The following is a 21,226-nucleotide window of genomic DNA, read 5'->3' as shown; positions in this document are numbered from 1 at the left end:
CCAGCTCCCCGCTGATATTCGGACAACATGAATCCTGCATCTAACCGATCCCTGGTCTGGGGTTTGCACAACCAGTAGCTCTGCAATGGTCCAAGCCACTTCCGTTTGAATCTGTCTTTACCCCCAATGGGGTCCTCCCCGAAGTCCCCAAGCCCCTTAAGGAATCTGCTTCATTCGGAGTTTGTGGTGGTCCCCCATTGTGTTAATGGGAGAAACTTCATGCTACTCTGCCTGCGTGCCACTTCCCTGGCACCGAGAGGGGAGCACGCTGGAGCTTTCTGAACGCTTACCAATAACGATCCGCCCTCTCCCCAGTTTCGCTGCTCTAGCCCCGTGTTCAGTGGGTCCTGCCGTAATTAGCGTGTGTAGGACACCGCGGGTGAGATCCTGGCCCCACTGGAAGAGTAAAATTTCCGCAGGGCCAGGATTTTTACCCCTGTGAGATGACAAGTTCTGTAAGTAGCAGGCACCATTCAAATCTCGACATTAACCATCTCCTGCTATTGAAGTGACTCCGATCTGGCCTTTGCGCTCTAGATGTCGATGCAGCCCCCAGGATAAAAGGAAATACCACAGGACAGCGAGAGTTTTACTGGCACCCATTGTCCTTGCACATTATTAGCGTGTATCACGTGTATATGCTTTGCTTCTGCGCCTGGTGGTATTTGCCCACTAGGATGTTGCCGTTCACCAGGCAGCTGGAGACCCTCCAAAGCCACTGCACTGGAGCGTGTCACATCCGCAGTGAGATGTGTGTCGTCTGTCCCAGATGGATCCCCCCGGGGGTGCTTTCTTCCCCTTCTGTGGGCTTTGAACTAACCCGGCTCCAACGCTGGGTTCGAAACTTGTCTCTTACTGTGCGTGGAGCAGAACCAGTGCTGCTGGCTCCGAGATTTGGCTGGGCTTCGTCACTCCTCTCAAAGGAATAAAGGCTCTGGGGTTGTTGGAGTGAGGACTCGCTCGCCAGACTGTGGTTTGTTTCGTTCAGAGCCTTTTGGGGAGGGTTACAGAGGTACCCAAGGAGCAACTTGGTCCAGCGAAGGGCTGTGACCAACCTGCCTCCATGTTCAGGAAAGCCAGAGGGTTTTTCTGTCTGTGATAATATAGGATTCTTTCCAGGGCTGCCAGCTGGGCTGTACTGCGTTTCCTCCTGAGAAATGTGAAGCTGATTATGGGCCTGCCCCAAAGGGAGATTTATAATGGAAACGATTGCCAACCCGGACCCAGCGTGCTCTGAAGGTGCCCCTGGCAGGGAAGATAGAAGGGTTCTGTGCCCAGAGCTGACAGTGCCTGAATGTGTATGCGAGAGAGCGCAGGGGGGCTCTGGGGGTGTTTTTGCGCAGGGCTCTATAGTGAGCAGTGTGGCCTAGCGGAGAGAGCACTAGACTGGGACTCTGGAGGCCTGGGTTCTGTTTCTGCTACTGGGTTACCCTGGGCAAGTTACTGGCTCTCTGTGCCTCTGTTTCCCCATCTGTGAAAGGGGGAGAATGCTGTTGACCCTCCTTTGTAAAGCGCTTGGAGCTCTATGGATGAAAAGCGCTCGATACGAGCGAGGTAGTATGGTATAGTGAGTTTGTGCTGCAGTGGTGTGCAGATGCTTCCGGCTGGGGGTCATGAGCCCTGGCTTCTAGTCCTAGCTCTGCCTCTGCCCCGCTGTGTGCCCTTGGTCATGTCCCTGCCCCGCTCTGGGCCTGATTCCCCGACCAACATTGGTCTACATAGATTGCAAGCCGGGGGGGGTGGGCGGGGCCGGGCGGACTGTCTCTCACTCTCTGTGCCCAGTGCAATGGAGCGCCGATCTCAGCTGGGCACCACTGTAGGACAGATAACAGTGCACTTGCGTGCGGCTGTCTGTGCCTGCTGGTGGCTGAGCGTGTTGGTACACGTGACAGTGAGCCAGCGTGGGGGTGTAAAAATTAGAAAGGGTGCGAAGCATCTCCCGCCCTGTCTCCTGGTGTTCGGTGAAGATCACCCTCTACTAGCCTTGCACGAGGAAAAGCTCCAGGACTCTTCACTAGCAGCCCCGTGCACTGCGCTGCCCGTGCTGTAGAATCCTGCCCTTCTATTTGCATTTTAACCAAGTCTCATTAACTCCTCCCCCTGCTGTGCCACTCTACGTAACCACATCCTGCTTTGCCCAGCCGAGCGCAAGCGATGGGTGTCTGGGGCCTGATCTCCCTGCACTTAGGCAGTGGGTGTCGAACCAGGATTCTCCATTGCCCTGGCAATAGCATTTTCGCCCACTTTGTGCAAGACCTTTGCACTGGTGCATGTGACAGCCCAAGGAGCGAGGCAGGAGCGAATCAATGTCTCCGAGTGACGGGTTTCCAGGGACCGGTTTTATCAGCACTGGGGATTTGTGCTGATTTCATCCATTGGTGGCCAGGCCCTTGGGTAACTGCATGTGCGTAAAGGTCCTAGGAAAGGTGTCCTAGTGGGTAGGGCGCTAGCCTGGCCCTGGGCTTGCTCTGCCACTGACTTCCTGTGTGACCTTGAGGAAGGTACTCTCTTTGCCTCAGTTCCCCACCTGCAAAATGAGGCTAACGCCTCACAGGGATGTGTCAAGGTTCCTTCCGCACGCTGAACTCTCGGGTACAGATGTGGGGACCTGCATGAAAGACCCCCTAAACTTATTCTTACCAGCCTTTTAACTTCCCCAAGGTACAAACTTTGCCTTGTCCTTGAACTGTATGCTGCCACCACCAAGCGTGTTAAACAAAGAACAGGGAAAGAGCCCACTTGGAGATGTCTTCCCCCAAAATATCCTCCCAAGCCTACACCCCCTTTCCTGGGGAGGGCTTGATAAGAATCCTCACCAAATTGTACAGGTGAACACAGACCCAAACCCTGGGATCTTAAGAACAATGAAAAATCAATCAGGTTCTTAAAAGAAGAATTTTAATTGAAGAAAAGGTAAAAGAATCACCTCTGTAAAATCAGGATGGTAGATACCTTACAGGGTAATCCTATTCAAAACATAGAGAATCCCTCTAGGCAAAGCCTTAAGTTACAAAAAGACACAAAAACAGGAATATACATTCCATCCAGCACAGTTTATTTTACCAGCCATTAAACAAAAGGAAATCTAACGCATTTCTAGCTAGATTACTTACTAACTTAACAGGAGTTGTGAGGCTGCATTCCTGATCTGTTCCTGGCAAAAGCATCATACAGAGAGACAAACCCTTTGTTCCCCCGCCCTCCAGATTTGAAAGAATCTTGTCCCCTCACTGGCCATTTTGGGTCGGGTGCTAGCGGGGTTACCTTAGCTTCTTAACCCTTTACAGGTGAAAGGATTTTGCCTCTGGCCAGGAGGGATTTTACAGCACTGTATACAGAAAGGTGGTTACCCTTCCCTTTATATTTATGACAGGGTGTTACGAGGCTGAATTTACAGATGGTGAGTGCTCAGATTGATACAGAACGTGCCTCAGTCTAGAGGATCGACAGGCAGAGCTGCGATAGGTCACAGTTTGTACTGGGGATATCCACCCTGTTTCAGGGAGGAGGGGAAGCTCTCTCAGGGCCCATGCACAGCAGGGGTGACATCGGTGCAGCCCTGCTGATGGCCGAGCCGGGGGCAAGTCCTCAGCACCGACAAGGCCTGAATTTCCAAGTGTAGAAGCTGATCTTGCGGTTCTCTTAAACGCCAAGAGCTGCACCTGGACAGACCATGTATTATTAGTTGCCCTCGGAGAAATGGCGCGTTACTGCCTTGTCCATTTGCTTTTCCCGAGGACAAGCCTTGAGCGAGCTCTCCCGGAAGTCATGTTAAATGGCTGATCAGTCATCTTTCAGGCCCGGAGCGGCGATTGACGATGCTGCTCACGTGTGCCGGGGCCTTGTAACGTGTGCCGGGGGCTTTCTGTTTAATAATCTTGTGCAGGCGCAGACCAGCGGCTTCTGGGAACTGCAAAGAGCTCCACGGACTCTGGGGTTTTATATATCTAGTATTTGTGTGTGGGCAAGACAAGCAAGAGTTCAGATGGCAAACACAAACTCAGCTAAACGAGCCTGAGCCAGCCAATGGCCTTGGAGCCAGCAGGATTCAGATCTCTGGGGAACCCAATACTTCAGCAGCAGCCATCCAGCATGTGTGCAGCTGTGTTGTGGGCAGTCCTGGATACCCCAGGCCTGGTGGAGCAGGGGGCAGCAAACCACACCACACCTGACCCAGTCCAGTTGGTGCCAAAGGCGGCGTGTGAGCCCACAGCCCGGCAGGCACGCATCAGGGAGCGTGATGGGAGGGGAGCTCCTGGTTGTGGCATAATCTCTCTCCCATTCCGGCTGCCCCAGAGGGTGATCTTATCAGCCGGATGGAGAGCGTGTGGCGCTGTTCAGACAGGATTTCTGCTCTGCAGTCAGTGGCAGGGTGTATCCCCAAATCCAGGGGCACGTGTGGCATTTGCTGTGCCTTGTTGATCCGTTTGTTGGCTGCTTGCTGACTCTGGCTGCTAGGTGAAGGAGTATCGGCTACAACTAGTAACCATACACGTTTTGCTGGCTTTAATGTGCCTATGATAATTCCCCTGGTAGGATTAAGCTATGTGGTTACTAGTCTAGTGTGGACAGAGTTTAACCAAACTGGGGCACCGTATTCGCAAAGTGAGTAGCAGCGAGAGAGCCCTGAACAACGCAGTATTTGTACATTGGCTCTCCACGTGGATCCTACCCAGTTTGTTCACGAGACAGTTTCTGCTCTTGATTTTTTGAGCTGCTTTATTGAGGTGGTATTTCTGCCTGACTGTGACCGTAGATACACTAGCTTTGGGTCACATGCCAGCTGCTGACCATTCAAAGCGATGTGACGCTCAGGTTGGGGAGCTGAGAGTGGTGTAAGAGGAAGCACGTTGGCTCGGTTTCTGACGCACTCGGTTTCAGGCTCCATTTCTTGCAGTAGTCACTTGTGGTAGCTGTATGTGCAGGTTCTTTTCTGTCTTTCGGAAGTCCCAGTCCCTTTAGGCCAAGCAGACCGTCGATGGTGTACGTGAGCCGCCTGGCGATGGTGTTTGGCAGGTCATTGGTGAATACATTAAATAAAGTGGGTGCCAGGCTAATTAATTAGGTTTGGCAAACCCAGTGATGGAAATACGTGGTGTTCCTGTTTTCTTGGTGGGGAAGCCAAGGCAGCCAGAGACACAAGTGATCTGCCTCCTCCCGCACAGCAAGTAGTGCCAGAACTGGGTGATAAAAATGTTGAATTAATTTAGATGCAATATATGGACCCAAAGAGTTAAAGATGTTTACATCACTCCATCGCCGTCCAACATTAAACAGCATTAAACCAGGCTCGGGGGTTGGTATACAGACCTCTGCCTGCTTAGTGCCATGGGAAACACACCATACAGTTCATGCCAAAGGTTAGAAACTTATTGAGTGAAACACACAAAAGGAGAAGAATCCAAATGATAGCAGCAGCACGGAAATGGAAATTGACGGGTTGTGCAAAACCAACTTAATCAAAATCTATCAAAGTCCCTTTTTTGGAGACAGTGAATATTGTTAGAAGTCTCTTATTCAGTCAAACAGTCCTCCTGGTCGGGGCCCGGGGGGCAGGGTAGGGACTAGTTTCGCTGCAGATGTTTTCCTTTTTTCTCTCTCTCCTAAAATCTATTTTAAGAGCCCCAGAACGGAGCATCCGTCCGCATAGTTCTGTTCACCAATTAGGCCTAATTTCTGACACACCAATTTTCGTTCATTGATTTCCAATCCTCTGCTCCTCTTGTTCACCAGTCAGAATCTTAACTCAGCCTTTGAGTGGTCCCAGTGGGCCCTGTCTGTCTAAATTACTTCAGCCTTTGTCTCCTTCTCTCATCTGTCCTTAAACAGTTTTATATAACAGATCACTGTAACAATTCATGAACTTTACCTGCTCTTCACCAGTGAGGCTCACCAAGCCTGCCAGGACTCAGTTGTCACCACAGAACCCAGGAGTCCTGGCTCCCAGTTCCCACCTATGCCCTGTGTTAACCATCAGATCCCAGTACAAGACAGCAAAATATACCTAAGTGGTTGGTGCAATGGTGTTCTAGTTCCCTGGGTGTTTGTTACCTCTGTAACAAAACAGCCCAGCTGAGGTCAGAACACTAGCTGGGACCATCTTCCTCCTGTGCCTTTTTTACGTGGTAGACGTTTGTTACATAAGTCCTAGGCCAGAACAGGTCAGCTGGGTGCGGAGGCTGCATCCTGCCAGTTCAGCCCATCTCCACTGGGACGTGGACAGGGATACTGCACGTCTCCCCTGTGAGAAGGATGTTTGTATGGTTCACACCGGGGTCTTTGCTGATGGTTGTTAGAGCAGGGAACTGGGAATCAGGACTCCTGGGTTTTGTTCCTGATGGTAACACAGCCTTCCTCTGGGACCATGAGCAAGTGACTTGACCTGTCTGTGCTTCGGTTCCCGCATCTGTCAAATGGATATACCAGCCTCGCCCCTTGGGCGCATGGTGGCAGGTGTCTGGGCCTTGCAGCTCTGCTTGGAGGGGAAATCAGTGAGATCTGGGTACTTTCTCAGCGTAGCTTGTTTATTTGTCCCTCAGTGTGCCAGCCCAGGGACAGAGGTGGTCACAAACAGCACACAAGCAAACTCCTCTTTCAGGAATCTCAGCCCAACGCCGAGCCCTAGTTTTCAAGGAGCAACTCTGCTCCGCCCCAAGAATTGACCCCACTTAGCCAGATGGGTGCAGAGTCTAGGGTGACCAGATGTCCCGATTTTATAGCGATAGTCCCGATATTTGGGGCTTTTTCTTATATAGGCACCGATTACGCCGCATCCCCTGTCCCGATTTTTCACATTTGCCATCTGGTCACGCTAGCAGTCTTGCTGTTTGCAACAGCTCCCCAAGCAAGACGCGGGACGCGTTGAATGGACAACAATATGTCAAGGCTTCAAAGACCAGACAGCGCTCGCCCGCTCAGACAAAGAACTTGTAAAATGAAGTGTAACAGCGCCACCTGTCTGCACCTGCCATAACTGCACTTCCCACTGCATACAGGTGCCGTGGGGCTCAATTAATGAAAGTCAGAGTGAGGAATGGGGCGAGCTAATAAGCACAGTTTATTATATAATCTGTTCGTGCCTTAGCTCTCACCTTGGCACGATACCAGATCAGTCTCTGTTGCTGTTATTTCCCCACTGCTGCGATAGAAGCCATTTTGCTAGCTGCACAAATCACCGTCATTTTTACACGTTTATTCCTAAACTCAGTTATTTAATAGCCTTTGGTTGGTTTAAACAAAGAGCAGCTTTGGGAAAATAATTGTCCAATAAAAAAGAATGATAGAAGTTTGGTTATGTTTCATACCCAGTTGCTTTAATTACCCCTTAATTATCACTGTGTGTAACTAGCTAAGGAATAAATACCCTGTCTTGGGGACTGTCACCAGAATAAATGAGGAGGATTTGAACTGAGCGCTGGTTGCACCATTTGGCTCACTCAGGACGGCTTATTTACTGTGGGCTGAATAAATACCAGTTGTTAACGAGGAGCATGTTTATTGAGATTCATGCATCTCTGATGCTCATTTGTAAAGCCTTGGTGTAAATAGATTTGTCATCGTTAGGGAGGAAACCAGTTGAATGTAGTCAGTCCTCACCATGTTCTCCTAGGGGAGGGGAGAGCCAGAGGGGGGAAAGGATGGAAAAGCGAGGGATGGGCTCATTTAGGAGCTGAATTTCTCAGCCCGCAAAGTTTGTGGGCATCGGAGTCCGGCAGATCTGTACTTATTGGGTAGAACAAATACAAGGAAATTATTATTTGTATTTTGGTCATGCTTGGAGACTCCAACTGAGAGCTGGGCCCCACTGTGCCAAGTGCTGTGCGGACACAATGAGAGAAAACCCCCGCCCCAAAAGCCTGTGATCTAATAGATGAGAGGTGGGAGAAAAGGAAGAATTATTACCCCCATTTTACTGATTGGGAAACCGAGGCACTCATTTTTTTTTTATTGTAATAAACCAAAGGTTACACAGGGAATCGAATACAGATCTCCAGAATCCCACGTCAGTTCCCTGGTCGCAAGACTATCCTTCCTTGTAGACCCAGCTTTTCCTGGTGGAACTCCTTGCCACAGGAGATCAAAGTGTTAAGTACCATAGTGGGATATTAAGAGGTTTGAACAAGTGTAGGACTGCTTATCGTTGCAGAGGTCGTGAAATGTCATGCTTCAGGGCTGATCACTGCAGGGGTCAGGCAGGGTTATTCCCACCTCCCAACCCCCATGCAGCACTGCACAGTTGGCAATGATAGGGTTTTCTGTCACCTTCTGAAGGTTCAGCTGTAGCTGGAGGCAGGATGCAGGACTGGCTTGTGACGAAGTGGGACTGTTCTTAATGTTTCCTCTGAATAGTGTGGGGGTGCCTCAGTTTCCCCTAGGCAGTTCTTAAGTATCTAGGGGGTGGGGTAAGGGTGTATGATCATTGCAGAGCCCTAGAGGGCAGGTGTGTGCAGGAGTCTGGACACAGAGAATGGCCAACTCCCTGTTTCCTGGCAACTGATGGCCTGGGCCCTTCCCCCCTGCAAGGTGAGAGCTAAAGGGTTGGAGAACAAAGGAATCAGGTGACCACCTGGCCCGGGAAAGGAACAAAGCCCAGAGGAGGAGGGGCTGGAGGGGGTTTTCAGTTTGGGGCTGGCTGGGACATGGAGTGAAGTGCAGACGTGGTTGTCTGGCTCACTGCCCCCCAAAATGGACCCAGCTGAGGGGTCCCGTTCTCTGCACCTGCAAGCTCTGTTTTAGACCATGTTCCTGTCGTCTAATAAACCTTCTGTTTTACTGGCTGGCTGAGAGTCACGTCTGACTGCGAAGTTGGGGTGCAGGACCCTCTGGCTTCCCCAGGAGCCCCACCTGAGCGGACTCGCTGGGGGAAAGCGCACAGAGAGGCAGAGGATGCTGAATGCTCTGAGGTCAGACCCAGGAAGGTGGAAGCTGAGTGAGCTGTGTGTCCTGAAGACAGGCTGCTCACAGAAAGGCGACTACCCCAGAGTCCTGACTGACTTCATGGGGAGCAGTTCCAGAGCATCGCCCAGGGACTCCGTGACATGGCTCGTCAATGGTCTGATCTGATATGGCACCTGTGGGCTGGATTCCCAGTGGCGCGAAGCCAGTTGACACTGGCTGAGCATCGGGAGGTTGAAAAGTGCTGCAGGTGAACAGACGCAGGTGATGCGAGCCGCTTAGTGGATTCCCCAGCCCCGCGTTTCAAAGGAGCAGCCTGATGTATCCGTCAGGTCAGTGTCCCATCTTCCAGCCTTGGGAAATTCCCTTTGAAGTTTTAATCCCCAATCCGGTATTTCTTTCAACCGTTTTCTGCTGCCCAGGTGCGACGGCTCGGTACCCGCCTGCGGACGCGTTGTCCTCTGCGGAGCAGCTGCGAGCACCAGCGGGGCGGCCTGGGAGCGGAATCCTGCCGTCGCTGGTTTGGCGCGTGGAAGCGGTATCGTGTGTGAACACACTCCTGTGCGACGGCGGCGTCAGTGACAGGGCCGCTGACACAGCTTCTTCTATCACGCTGACGGCTCCCTTCCCTGTCTTGGCTAAGAGATTTCCCACTCAGCCCCGCCAGGGATAAAAGCTGCTGCTGGTGGTGGAAAATCAATTCCTGCAAGTTCTAAGTGGCGGCCTTGGTTTCAACTGGGAATCCTTGTGATTGGAACGAGGCTGCGATTTTTGCCTGACTCAGCGGGCCTTGCAGAACGTGGCGGGGGCTTGCTACGCGCTTGCTGTCTGTGGTTTTGTCATTAATGTGGGGCTGGAGGCCTCTCGCTGCACCTCGCACTTCTTTTCCATCCTCGACGGGAAGCCGGGGAGGGGGCGCGTGGCGGAGAGAGCTAGCTCCGTCAGTGATGGGTGCTCAGCAGGGGAGGCAGCCCTTGGCAATGGGCAGCGAGAGGCGATCCAGAGGAGGATCTGGTGCCCGGGTCAGTGGTTGGGGAAGGACAGATGGAGGCTGAGCTCTGCTGACCTTGGTGCCAGCTCCCTGCAGCTGTTTGCATTTCGCCATATTTACCCCCATACCCCCACAACCGCTTTCTGCTTGTTGGCAGCTTCTTGTGTCCTTCCGGGGCCCGACGCTGCCCCGGATCCTGCAGGGGAAAGGCTGGCTCATTCCGTGTGTGTATTGTAGAGCTTTGCAGGGGCCTGCTTGGAACCTGGTGTCAGGTAGAGCAACCACAAGGCTGTTCTAACTCACACGCTAACCTCCATGGACCCGTCTGGGTCATGGGGGGCAGAGAATAGCTGTCATCCAGGGTGCTCCAGCCAAGCCCCGAATCTGCCCCCTGCACCAGGGACTGGGTGCAGGGCAGGTGTAGATCCTGCACCAGCATCTACCTGAGCTGGGGTGATGCTCAAGGGTCTGTTTCCTACAGGGGACTTAGTGTAACTGAGAATCAGGCCCCGTGGATGCAGCTGTCCTGATTATAACTGCATTGCCAAGCGTTGTTTTACTCTGGCAATTGGAGTGTGAGGTTCTGTGTTTGTTCCCTTCCCAGTGCAGATGTTGGAGCTGCGAGATCCTGTTGGTGCCAGCACCGCAAACCCCACCTAGGCACTGGGAACCGAGCCCCGATCTTCCTGGCTCATGTCTCCCGCCCCCTAGGAGTGGAGGCTGCATCTGGAAGCCATGCTGCTGATGTGTGAGCCAGAATCAAACCAAGCTCCCACTCCGGAGCCCTGTTGGCTTGGTGGGGCTGGCCGCACCAAGGAGTTTTAGAAAAGCTATTTTAGTCCAGAAAGCCGGCAGCTCGGCCTCGCAGCACATGGAGAAACGAACGCCAGGTTTGGACACGATCGCTCTCCAGCCCCATCAGTGAGGCTGAGCCCCATACAGAGCGGAGGAAATGCAGCATTATGGTGCTGAAAGGAAGGCAGCCATGTTCTAAATGTCAGACCCCGCACTGCAGCCGTTCTGGCAGGGTGGTCTTGGGGCCGGGGGGAAAAGCCCAAGGAAACGGCCCCTCTGGCGTTGTAGAAGAGGCAGCGTGCTTCTGTGGCTAAGGTCTAGGTGGCTAGTACTTATCTGCCCCCCTATTAGTGTAATATCTGAGAGGACCTCCCAGTTTGTAATGTATCTGTTCTCACCACACCCCTGGGAGGCAGGGCAGAGCCCTTATCACCATTGTACAGATGGGAAAGTGAGGCACAGGGGGTAAGTGACTTGCCCAAGTCACAGCGAGTTTGCGGCAGAGCAGGGACTTCACTAGCCTTGGATTCAGACTTGAATTCCCTGCCCATTGGGCCATCCTTCCTCTGAGCTGTGGCCCTCACTCTGCCTCAGTTTCCCTCTCTGTAAAATGGGGATTCACATGTGCAAAGCACTGTGAGATGTGCCAGGTATTATTACAGTGCCCAGCATTTCAGATGCCCTGGGCTGACTCCTGTGTCCAAGGGGGTGGGGGGGGGGGGACAGGGTGGAGCAAGGGGGCTAGGTGAGGAGAAGGCTAGAGCATAACTGTCCCACCCAAGATTCTTAAAAGGGCCAGCAAGGAGCCTCCAGGTGTCCCATTAAACACCCCAAGGCAGGGTTGTTCTTATCCTCAGTGGCCGGGAGGTGTGGGGGGGGGGGGCGGGGGGGGAATAGCTGTTCTAGGGGATAATGGACCCAAGTAGTGTGTTCGAATTCCGCCAGCCGCGAGATGGGCCCAGCGAGCCTCGGGGCCATGTGTCAAACGGCGCGTCCGCGGAGCTGGAAGAGGCTTTCCCTGCCTCGCGGCACTGTGCTTGTCCCAGCTGGGCTTGATTAAGCTGCTCTGGCATTCCAACACGTTGAAGGGCTCGTCGTTTCCAGCTCGGGGGCCTGGCGAAGCAGCAAGTTCTCTGCTCACAGTCAGTGCTCGCTCTCGGGAGGGAAAGGCAGAGCAGGAGAGAGGGCTGAGAGGAGGCCAGGGCGCAGCCAGCAGGGCCAGAAGATGTCAGTGGCGCTCTGAGGAGATCTGCTTCGCTCCCTCCGCCGCAAGGATTCGAAATCCTCCCCCTGCTCCGGAATAAATCTTCCCCGACGATCGAGAAGTTGGAGCGAACGCCAGCCAGGAACAGCTCCGTGGGACTGCTGGCGTGTCCTGCTGACGCGTGCGTCCTCTCGCGGCATCCCCCACCCGGGGCCTCCCGCTCCCCAACTTGCAGACATGGTCCCGAAGCCGGTGCCCCGTCTGAACTGCAACTAACCCCACGAGCACCTCAGTTCTTTGGCAGGTAAGCTGGCAACTAGCCCCTCGCTCGGGCCGGGGCCTGACTTAGCTGCTTGGAACCCCCAGGACTTTTCGTCCCGCGTGAGTCCTTCTCCGGCAGGGAGGTTTGCTTGCGGGGGGGCAGGTACGGGAACGTATCTCCGTTCCCGACAGGCAGGGGCAGCGAGCCACCACGGCCAGAGGGCAGTGTGTAGCTGGGGTACGCTCTAAAGCTCCGGACGGGTTGCGTTTCCCCTTTGTGGAGGCTTCTGTTTTCTTGATTACCTACTCCAGCATCCAGCAATGCCTGTGATTTCCAGCCTGCACAAGGGGGCCTGGAAGCTGATCAGTCCAAGCCCTTGGACTGCATCGACCCAGCGTGCCACAGTGGAAACTATCCGGAGATGGGAAACATTCAAGGGAACAAAGATCTCACTGTGCAGCGAGCCGCGCTGTGTGCGTGTCTGGCCTTGCGTGCCTCTTTACTCTCAATTCCCAACCTGCACCTACATGTTTTATAGACAGTGAAACCTGGCTGAGGGGCTACCGAAGGGACCATGGAGAATCAGCTGCTTAGTAGATGTTAGTTTTTAACCTAAGGATCAAACAAAATTGCTCGGGAAACAGGGAGATCTTTCAAAGTTCGTTGCGGGTGCTGGGTGGGGGTTGGTGGCTGTGTTACACAGGAGTTCAGTTTGGTGATCTGGTGCTTCCCCCACCCCACCCCTGCATGGAGTGAATAAAGGATGTTATGACATGTGGTTTATGGGGCAAGCTCTGATTTATTCTGGGTTCGCAGGCTGGAGAAGACTTCTTTACCTGCCCCTTTACCTTCCGCGTCAACCACGGTTTAATGCCACGATGTTAACACATCACCCGGCTTAGGGTTAATGGCTGGTTTTCTTTTTATCTGTGCTCTGCCCCCTGGTGGAACCCTCTCGAAGTGCGTGGGGTTCAAAGCCGGCCTTGTGGCGATAAGACAGGCGGTTTTCACACCACGAAGGTCAAGGTAGGGGGGTGGGGGAGGGAAATTCCACCTGGGATGAAGTTTAAAGCGTGGGCTGCCAGATTTTCATCTTTGAAGTGCGGCAGCAACAGGGGCTCTTGCCTGACTTCAGAGGCAAGAATCAGGCATGAGGTGCCGGGGAGAAAGCTAGGAGGTTAACCCCAAACTTGGCAGTAACGTTTCTCTCCCCTCCTTTTTTTATTTTGCAAATTGTTGGTAAGTTTCCACCGCGCTCTTTTACAGCATTCGCTGCAGGAAAATTGTCATCAAAATAGCATTTCCCTTTCTTCTTGGAGAGGTTGAGCAACAAAAAAATCCTTTCCCACACATCGGTTTCTTATTAGGGGCAAGATTTTCGCCTTGCTAGGGCCTTGTGGCCAAAGCAAGCAATAGAATAAGTTCAGTGCAACTGTCTGAGGAGTTAAAAACAGCCCCAGAAAACCCCAGCAAAAAGCCACCCAGATGGTCGGTCTTTTCAGAGGGCGGTTTTAGTGCCATTGTTGCTCGGTTTCACTGGGGGAATGTAAAGAATCTAGATGGGGGTTATTTAGTGCATGTTAAAAAAATTAACCTAAACCATGTCTTGCTGGGATCAGCTGGTCAAATCCTGGTGGATTTAGCGAAGTCTGAGGAGGCTTCCGGATAAAGGGGCTCCGATGAACGTCTCCTCTCTGAAGGTTTCTCCAAGCTCGGGACCTTTGAGTTTTCTCCACCCCGTATCTTGTTCCTGGAGTGGTTTCGTGGGTGTGGGGGCAGCGGCGGTGTTTGTGAAGGGATTTGCTTTAACCCCCTGTGTTCAGAGCACACGTGGACTAGTCTAGTCAGGCTGCGTCAGGGTTGCTTTGGGGCAGTAGCTGCAGCAGAAGGGGACTGAATTCTCCTTTCCTGTGCACTGGCTTTGCTTGCGGTACGGCCACAAGACAGAGTCATCCGTGCCACCCTCATCGTCCCTTTTCACCTTCCCTTCTCCCCGCCCTGTCCCTGTCAGCCCTGCTGCCCTTTCCAGTTAGCTGATCTTCCCCCCACCCCAACTAAATTAACCCCCTCAAAATTGTGGAATCAATGTGATATTTGCTGCCTTCACACTGATCGCTCTGCTGATGTGTTCTACCCTTTGCCCCACCTGGTGTCTGTCTTGTCTCGGTGTTTCCTCGAAGCCCCTGCTGACTCCCCCGTCTCTCTCTAGCCAGCGCTTGTCTCTTGGGCTGCTCTTTGGGGCAGCCATTCGTAGACCCATGTGCAAACGGCGACAGGCACGCTTGATACCCTGGATATGATACACACCCGGGTGTTTACAGCTGGGGTGGGTGAAAGAGCAGGTTCTGATGCTGAGCTTGGGCACAGACATCTCTGCCATTCCCCCCTTGACTACGGGGCTGGCTGGGTCAGAGCAGCAAATCCTGCATCTGGATATCCCAGAGATCTGGGGTTTTGGTTTGGGCCCATCCTTACTGAGCCGGGGTCTTCATGAATAGCCCTGTTAGCAAGGGATCATTCCCGTGCGTTATGCCTTGGGCCTGAACGTACCCATAGCACCCGCTCTGCAAACCATGCGTGGGCCGCCTACTGTGCCCGTTAAGTCCCCTGACACCCCTGCCCACTGCTCTGGACCTGAATGGATCCTTGCTGGGACAGTAAGGCCAGGCTCACGGGCGCTAAGGAGAGGATTGTACCCATCTTCATTGAGCATATTACTTATGACTGGTTTCTTCCACTTCCAGAGGCAGCAGCGTTGGACCCTGACCCGCCTGGGGGCACCATGTTGGGAGCCTGGGTCTCTGCTCTCTGCCTAGCTGGCCTCCTTGGCACCTGCACAGGAGGGAAGCTCCTTGCATCCAAAGCAGGTAAGAGAGTGGCACTCAGAACGGACTGGCTGGGGGCTGGGTCTGCAGGGCACTGGCTGAGCTGTGTCTGGGGGACTCACCCCTGGGATGGGGAGGGGAGATTGGCAGGGAGTCCAGGGCGGGACTAGCAATGGGGGCTAGGATTGAGGGGCGCTGGCAGAGCTGTGTTTGGGGAGCCCAGGGCTGGGATAACAGGGGGGGCTGCAGGGCAAGAATGAGATGCACAGGCAGAGCCATGTGTAGGAAGGGAGGGGTCAGGTCTCTCTGTGCCTGTGCCAGGGGGTGATGGGTTCAAATCCCAGTGCCAGCGTGTTGCAGTGGGGCAGCACTGCGTGCGGGTGTGGGGAGGGGGCTGCTTTTCCCAGGCAGCTGCTCAGGTGGCTGTCAGAGACTTGGGGTGTTTCGTACTCGGAGCTGGCACCCCACCCTGCAGAGCGCGGGAGCCGAGCACAGCCCGACGGCTCCTTCCTGCAGGGGGTGCTGCCCTTGGCACATCAGCGCTGTCCTGGGTATCACGCAGCATCTCTCAGATGGGGCCACGTGCAGCCACCGGTGGATTTTTTTGTGGCCACGACAGCCTCCGAAGCATGGGCGAGGACTGGGACGGGGCAAAGCAGCGGCCCCTCCCTGCAGTGCCCAGCTGTTGTTCCTGACTACCTGTTACCAAGGGCAGTGAGATGCGCCACTTTGGGGTTTGCACTGGCAGGGCTAGCAGGGATCGGGGCCCTGCACCGCGCAGCCTCCTCGGGGGCTCCGGGCAGCGCCTCTGGACGCACGGGGGCCGGTGTGCCTGGCGCTGGTCAGTGGAGGTGGCTGCCGTGTTTGGTCAGCAGGGCATTCCCCTGGGCAGCTCCTGCCCGGCTGGGGTACGGGCAGGCTGGTGAGCTCCCGCCCCACCTTCCCCGGGGCGGGCTCTCGCTGGAGGGCCGCGGGAAGCAGGGACGGATACGGCTGTGTCAGAGTGGCCATTTGTTGCGAGAACCCCTGGAAGGCACATGCGCTGCACCTCCCAGCTCTCCCGCCGGCAGAGTATCCGAGCTCCTCCCAGTCCTGCCCACGTTTACCCTCGCAGTGCCCCGAGAGCCAGGGCAGGGCTATATCCCCATTGCACAGATGGGGAACTGGGGCCCAGAGAGACTCAAACTGATCTCAGTGGGTGCTCGGTGCCCAAATAGCCCCGAGGATCTGGGCCTAAGTGAGATAACAAGACCATCGCTCTAACCCCTGGGCAACCCTGCCCCCTGGGGGGAATTCCCTGAGACGTGTAGGGCTCCAGTGATGGGGACAGTCTGTATGTACACCTAGGGAGAGTGCTCCCGGGGGCTGCTGGTTAAGGTAGGACAGCGCTTTCCGCGTTGGCTCGGGAATAAAGCCGGGTCTGGCCGGCTCAGCCTGGTGCAACATGCCGAGTAAAGCGCAAAGCTGTTTATCGATTGTTTCTGCCTCTGACCCAAGTCTGTCTAACCCGCCGGAGAGCAGAAGGCTCCTTCCGAGCCCCACATGGCCTGTGAAGCAGTAACAAAATGCCACTCACCCGTGAAACCCGTCTGTGCTGGTGTCACAGAGTCCCCGGGCGATGCTCTGGAACTGCTCCCTACGAAGCCAGGCAGGACCCTGGTGAGGTCTCCTCTCTGGGAGCAGCCTGTCTGCAGAGCACACAGCTCACCCAGCTTCCACCTTCCTGGGTCTGACCTCGGAGCATTCAGCATCCTCTGCCCCTCCGTGCGCTTCCCATAGCGAGTCCACCCAGGCGGGGTCCTGGGGAAGCCAGAGGGTCCTGCCCCCCAACTCCGCAGTCAGACGTGACTCTCAGCCAGCCAGTAAAACAGAGGTTTATTAGACGACAGGAACATGGTCTAAAACAGCTTGTAGGTGCAGAGAACAGGACCCCTCAGCCGGGTCCATTTTGGGGGGGCAGTGAGCCAGACAACCACGTCTGCCCTTCACTCCATATCCCCAGCCAGCCCCAAACTGAAACTCTCTCCAGCCCCTCCTCCTCTGGGCTTTGTCCCTTTCCCGGGCCAGGAGGTCACCAGATTCCTTTGTTCTCCAACCCTTTAGCTTTCACCTTGCAGGGGGAAAGGCCCAGGCCATCAGTTGCCAGGAGACAGAGTGTCGGCCATTTATGTATACTGGCCCTTTGCTCTGCAACAATTACACCCCCTTATCCCACCACCTAGAGACTTAAGAACTGCATAGGGGAAACTGAGGTGCCCCCACACTATTCAGAGGAAACATTAAGAACAATCCCACTTCGTCACAGCTGGGATTTGCCGTTGGTGCTTCGCTGCCCACGCCGGCAACCCCTTCTCCTTCCCCACACACAGGCAATCTCTGTGCAGAGCTGGGATGCTTTCCTGCTCCGGGAGCGGGCCAGCACTGAGGGCTGGCTGGGCCATCCCATGGGGCTTAAGCCTGTGTGCCAGGCCCTGGCAAGTTCACAAAGGGTCGGTGGGTCCCCGTGTCTCGCAAGTGCTCCTGAGGGGGGATGGAGGCAGGCTGTCGCAGGATACCAAGGAAGGGTTGCTGGGGGTCACGTGTGCTGCTATTCAGTGGTGGAGCTTGCCTTTAAGGTCTGGCTCCCGGGCTGGCTGTCCAGCCCAAGCCTTGGCCATATGATCCCGGTGGGCCTGGTTTCCTCCTCCGTAGATGGTCAAAGGCTCATCGGGGCCTGGGCAGTTGGAAAATTCTTCTCCCTGCCTGGAGCCATCGCTGAGTGCCAGTCTGGCACTTCCCTTTCCTGCCTCTCCGTCCACGAGGAGAGGGGGCTGGGGCTGATGGATAATACAACCCATGAGCAATACTGTGCACACTTTGGCAACAACACAGTTTGACCCTCCATGGGCTCTAATGCACTTTGCCAGTGTTAATTAATATAGCCTCCCGGCTGAGCGGCATCATCCCTGAGTTGTGGACGGGGAAACTGAGGCACAGAGGAGGGGAAGCAGTTTGATCAGGTTCACACTGACAGCCAGCGTCTGAACTGCAAATGGCACCCAGGAGTCCTGCCTCCGAGTTTCCTCGCTTCCCCACAACCTTCATGCCCTTCCGAGGCCTGACTCTCCATGGCCTGCCCCAGCGCCGCTGCTTGCCCACGTGCAGAGTGAGTGCGGAGCACTGCCCGTCAGAAGGGTGGCGGAGAGAGGCCGGGCGATGGAGATTCAAGCCCTTGGTCTCCACAGGGCAGATGCCAGGCAGGAGTAGTGGCAAGGTTCCTGCCTGCGAATCAGCAGAGCCAGGAGATTCGCATTCAGGATACAGGGGAGGGTGGGGAGGGGGCCAAGCCAGGCTATGTGCGAACCTTGGAATCAGCCATTTGGAGAGAGACTTGGGGGTTCTGGAGACTGGGATCAGCCGTGGAGGTGGGTTGCTAGCCAAGGAGGCCTGCAGGTTAAAGTGCTGTAGCCCCTCTGCGTGGATTCCCTTCTCCTCCGGCCCTTGGGGGTCAGGGCGGCTCAGTCGAGCATCCCATAAACTGCTGACCTGGCCCCAAGTCCTTGCTAGCATGGACAGGCCGAGGATGCAGCCCCCCACCCCAGCAGGGCTCCCACCACTGTCCTCCCTGCTCCTTCTCCTTTCCCAGCCCGGACCCCGGCTTGCTTCGGAGCTGGCTCTGCTGACGGATGCCAGGAGAAGTCGGAGCCCAGCAGGCCTGCCGAGCCGAGTGAGGCTCAGGAGCCTGGCTCTGCAGCCGGGGCCCTGCTTTCCCAAAGCCCCCTTGGGGTGGGGACTCCTTGAATCGTCACAGGCAGCGAGGGCCGGGGAGTTTGCTGCCCTGCTGGGCGGGGCCGCAGCCTGCACTGAGGTCACTAATGGGGCCTCCTGCTTGGCACAGATCCCTCTTGCTATTAGCAGGGCTCTTGCTGCCAGCTGGACACCAGCAGCCTCCTTCGCCCATGAGCACGTGCCAGAGCTCGGATCTTAGGCTCATTAGATCATCGCGCGCCTGCCCCGGGCCAAGTCAGGCTGCTCCCCATGGGTGTGTGTGAGGACTTGGCACCAGCTGCTTTCAGTTGTGTTCTCTGTTACTACAGGTCTCGGGCCTGGGATCAAAGGGAGACACGGGGAAATACAGTGGGGAGACCCCAGGGAATAGCCCAGCATTTATCACCTATTAAGCACTCGGCAGATATCAACTGATTTAGCCTTGCATGCACCTGAGGCCGGAGAAATCGTTGCCTTCACCTTGCAGATGGGGAGGCTAATGTGGAGAGGTGACTCGGCCCAGGCCACAGAGAGAGCTGCTGTCCCAGTGGGGATCTGACCCCTGGACTTGCTGGGCTCCTTCGGCCGGGTCACACCTCTCCGTCAGCCCGCGGCTTGCAGCATGCATGTGCCAAGCTCGGCACGTGGACAAGCACGCAACCCCATGCACGCAAAAGCAATTGAAACGCTTGCAGCAGTGGTGGGCTCTGCGCCTGGCCAGCCGAACGGGGCTTGCAGGAGTAAACTCGGTAGCTAGCTGGGAAGGCCAAGTGGCGTCACTTGGTCGTCCAGCTGGGATCTGGGAGCTGCTCAGGGAGCTGGGATCTGAATACAGGAGCCCTGGTGCTCTGACCAGGCAGACTCGCATGCTATTAAACTGGCCGCTTTGTAGACGAGCTGGCTCAGCCAGAGGCAGCCAGCTGGGAGGAGGCGCGTGCAGTGGCAAGTCACTTCGAATAAAGCCACCCAGGAATAATAATACACCTGCAACCCCAGAGCAAACAGCTCTCGCTCTGAAATAGAAGGAACTGGGAAAGCATTCCCCATGGGGCCCGCTGCTCACTGTCACACACAATGATCACGAGACTCCTTTCCGTTTACAGCCCGTCTTGCATGCCCCTTTTCCCGCCCCGGGTTCTCCCCTTTTCTCCTCCCGTCGGTACCAGCACCCCAGGGGAATGTGGAAACACGAGAAGCTGTTTCAGGTCGTCCCATTCGAAGCTTTTGTTCTCTCCGTTGTTAGTCAGCAATCCGCACCGTACCTGGGAGGGGAACGGCATTTAGCAGATCAAAGGGTTTTGCCCATGAACTTTCCCTTCCTCTCTTTGCCAACTGCCTGGGAGCTGGTGTGATCGTTGCCAGTTCGTTTGTAGAACAGCTTTTCTCCTGCTGGTGAGAATTCATTCCCTGAAATCTGAGCTGCGTTGATTGGACCCATGCAGCCAGGTTTGCAGAACCGCTCAGAGGCATCGAAGGGGCCCAGATTGGTACGGAGGCGCTTCTTAAAATCCAGCCCAAGGGCCATGTGCTACTGTTTGTTCCCTGGTTGGATAATTATTTGACCTATGGTAGCACCTTGAGGTCCCCCGCCAACAAGCCCCCATCACACCACATGGTGAGAGACAGGCCCTGCCTCAAAGAGCTCACACTCTTAACAGGGCGGGTGAGGAAACAGAGGCATGGAGAAAGGCCACCCAGCTGCTTACCGTCTGAGCTGGAATAGAACCCAGGTGTCCTGGCACAAGGTAAGTGGCCTAGGCCCTGGGGCATCCTGCCTCAAGTGCGCCTGTGGCTACTAATTCCCAATCAGCCTCTGGGGGACAGTCTCACTTAACACTCCCTGTTACCACAAACAATCCTGCCAAGTCAACTTGCTGGAGCTCCGAAGAGAGACAGACGTGGGCAAAGCGGACTGAACTTTGCCAGACTGCTTTCCATGGCTCTGCCTGTTCGTATAAAGGAGGATTCTTCTTTGGACAGACTCTCCATTCTGGACTAAGACAGGCCTGGCATATCCTCTCCCCCCACGCATGCTTTCTCCTGGCTTCGGCTGGAAGGATGTTTTGAGAGTCAACTCTGCTCTTGCGTCTGAGAGCAGGCGGAGGAAAGCGGCCAGGAAGATGGCACCATTGCAGAAACTTCTCCCTCAACTCACACAAGCAATTTCTCTGCAGCCTTCGCTCATGTGCAGCTACCCCTGGAAATCCCGGAAACAGACCCTGACCATGCCTGCCTCAGTGCCCTGCCCAAATCTGTTTTTTGTGATACCATCCCCCACACAGCAGATTCAGCTGGATGCGGTATTCTCCTCTTCCTCTCCTCAGCGGATGGGTGGTATTGCTGTGAGCTGTTAAACAGCTGCCACCCCAGAAGAAGCTGCATATCTAATGATCCCCTGTTTGCATGGCTGGTAAAGGGTCAGAGCAGTGTTCACGCTGGCCCAGTGCAGCTTTGCCTCCCTCTGTAGCTGCCTGCTACTGATCCTAGCTGAGGAGCTTAGTCCTTTA

At 55.0% G+C, this 21,226-nt stretch overlaps 1 protein-coding gene across 7 annotated transcripts in view; it reads left to right on the top strand.

Annotated features, from left to right (window-relative positions):
- Positions 1-8,942: 8,942 nt before the first annotated feature.
- COL16A1 (collagen type XVI alpha 1 chain) overlaps positions 8,943-21,226 on the top strand; it is a 92,846-nt gene continuing 80,562 nt past the window's right edge. For 5 of the 7 annotated variants that reach the window (XM_075121381.1, XM_075121386.1, XM_075121385.1 and 2 more), the window contains exons 1-2: positions 8,944-9,227; positions 14,892-15,014. In XM_075121381.1, coding sequence (XP_074977482.1) covers positions 9,215-9,227; positions 14,892-15,014 — 136 coding nt within the window. In that variant the 5' untranslated portion in view covers positions 8,944-9,214. Of the gene's footprint in view, positions 9,228-11,593; positions 12,190-14,891; positions 15,015-21,226 lie in introns of those variants that run through there. The other 2 variants (XM_075121382.1, XM_075121383.1) reach the window with 2 other exon arrangements.

Source organism: Caretta caretta, chromosome 19 (genome assembly GCF_965140235.1).
Source record: "Caretta caretta isolate rCarCar2 chromosome 19, rCarCar1.hap1, whole genome shotgun sequence".
In the NCBI taxonomy this organism is placed as follows: domain Eukaryota; kingdom Metazoa; phylum Chordata; order Testudines; family Cheloniidae; genus Caretta; species Caretta caretta.
This window is presented reverse-complemented; position numbering and strand designations above follow the sequence as displayed.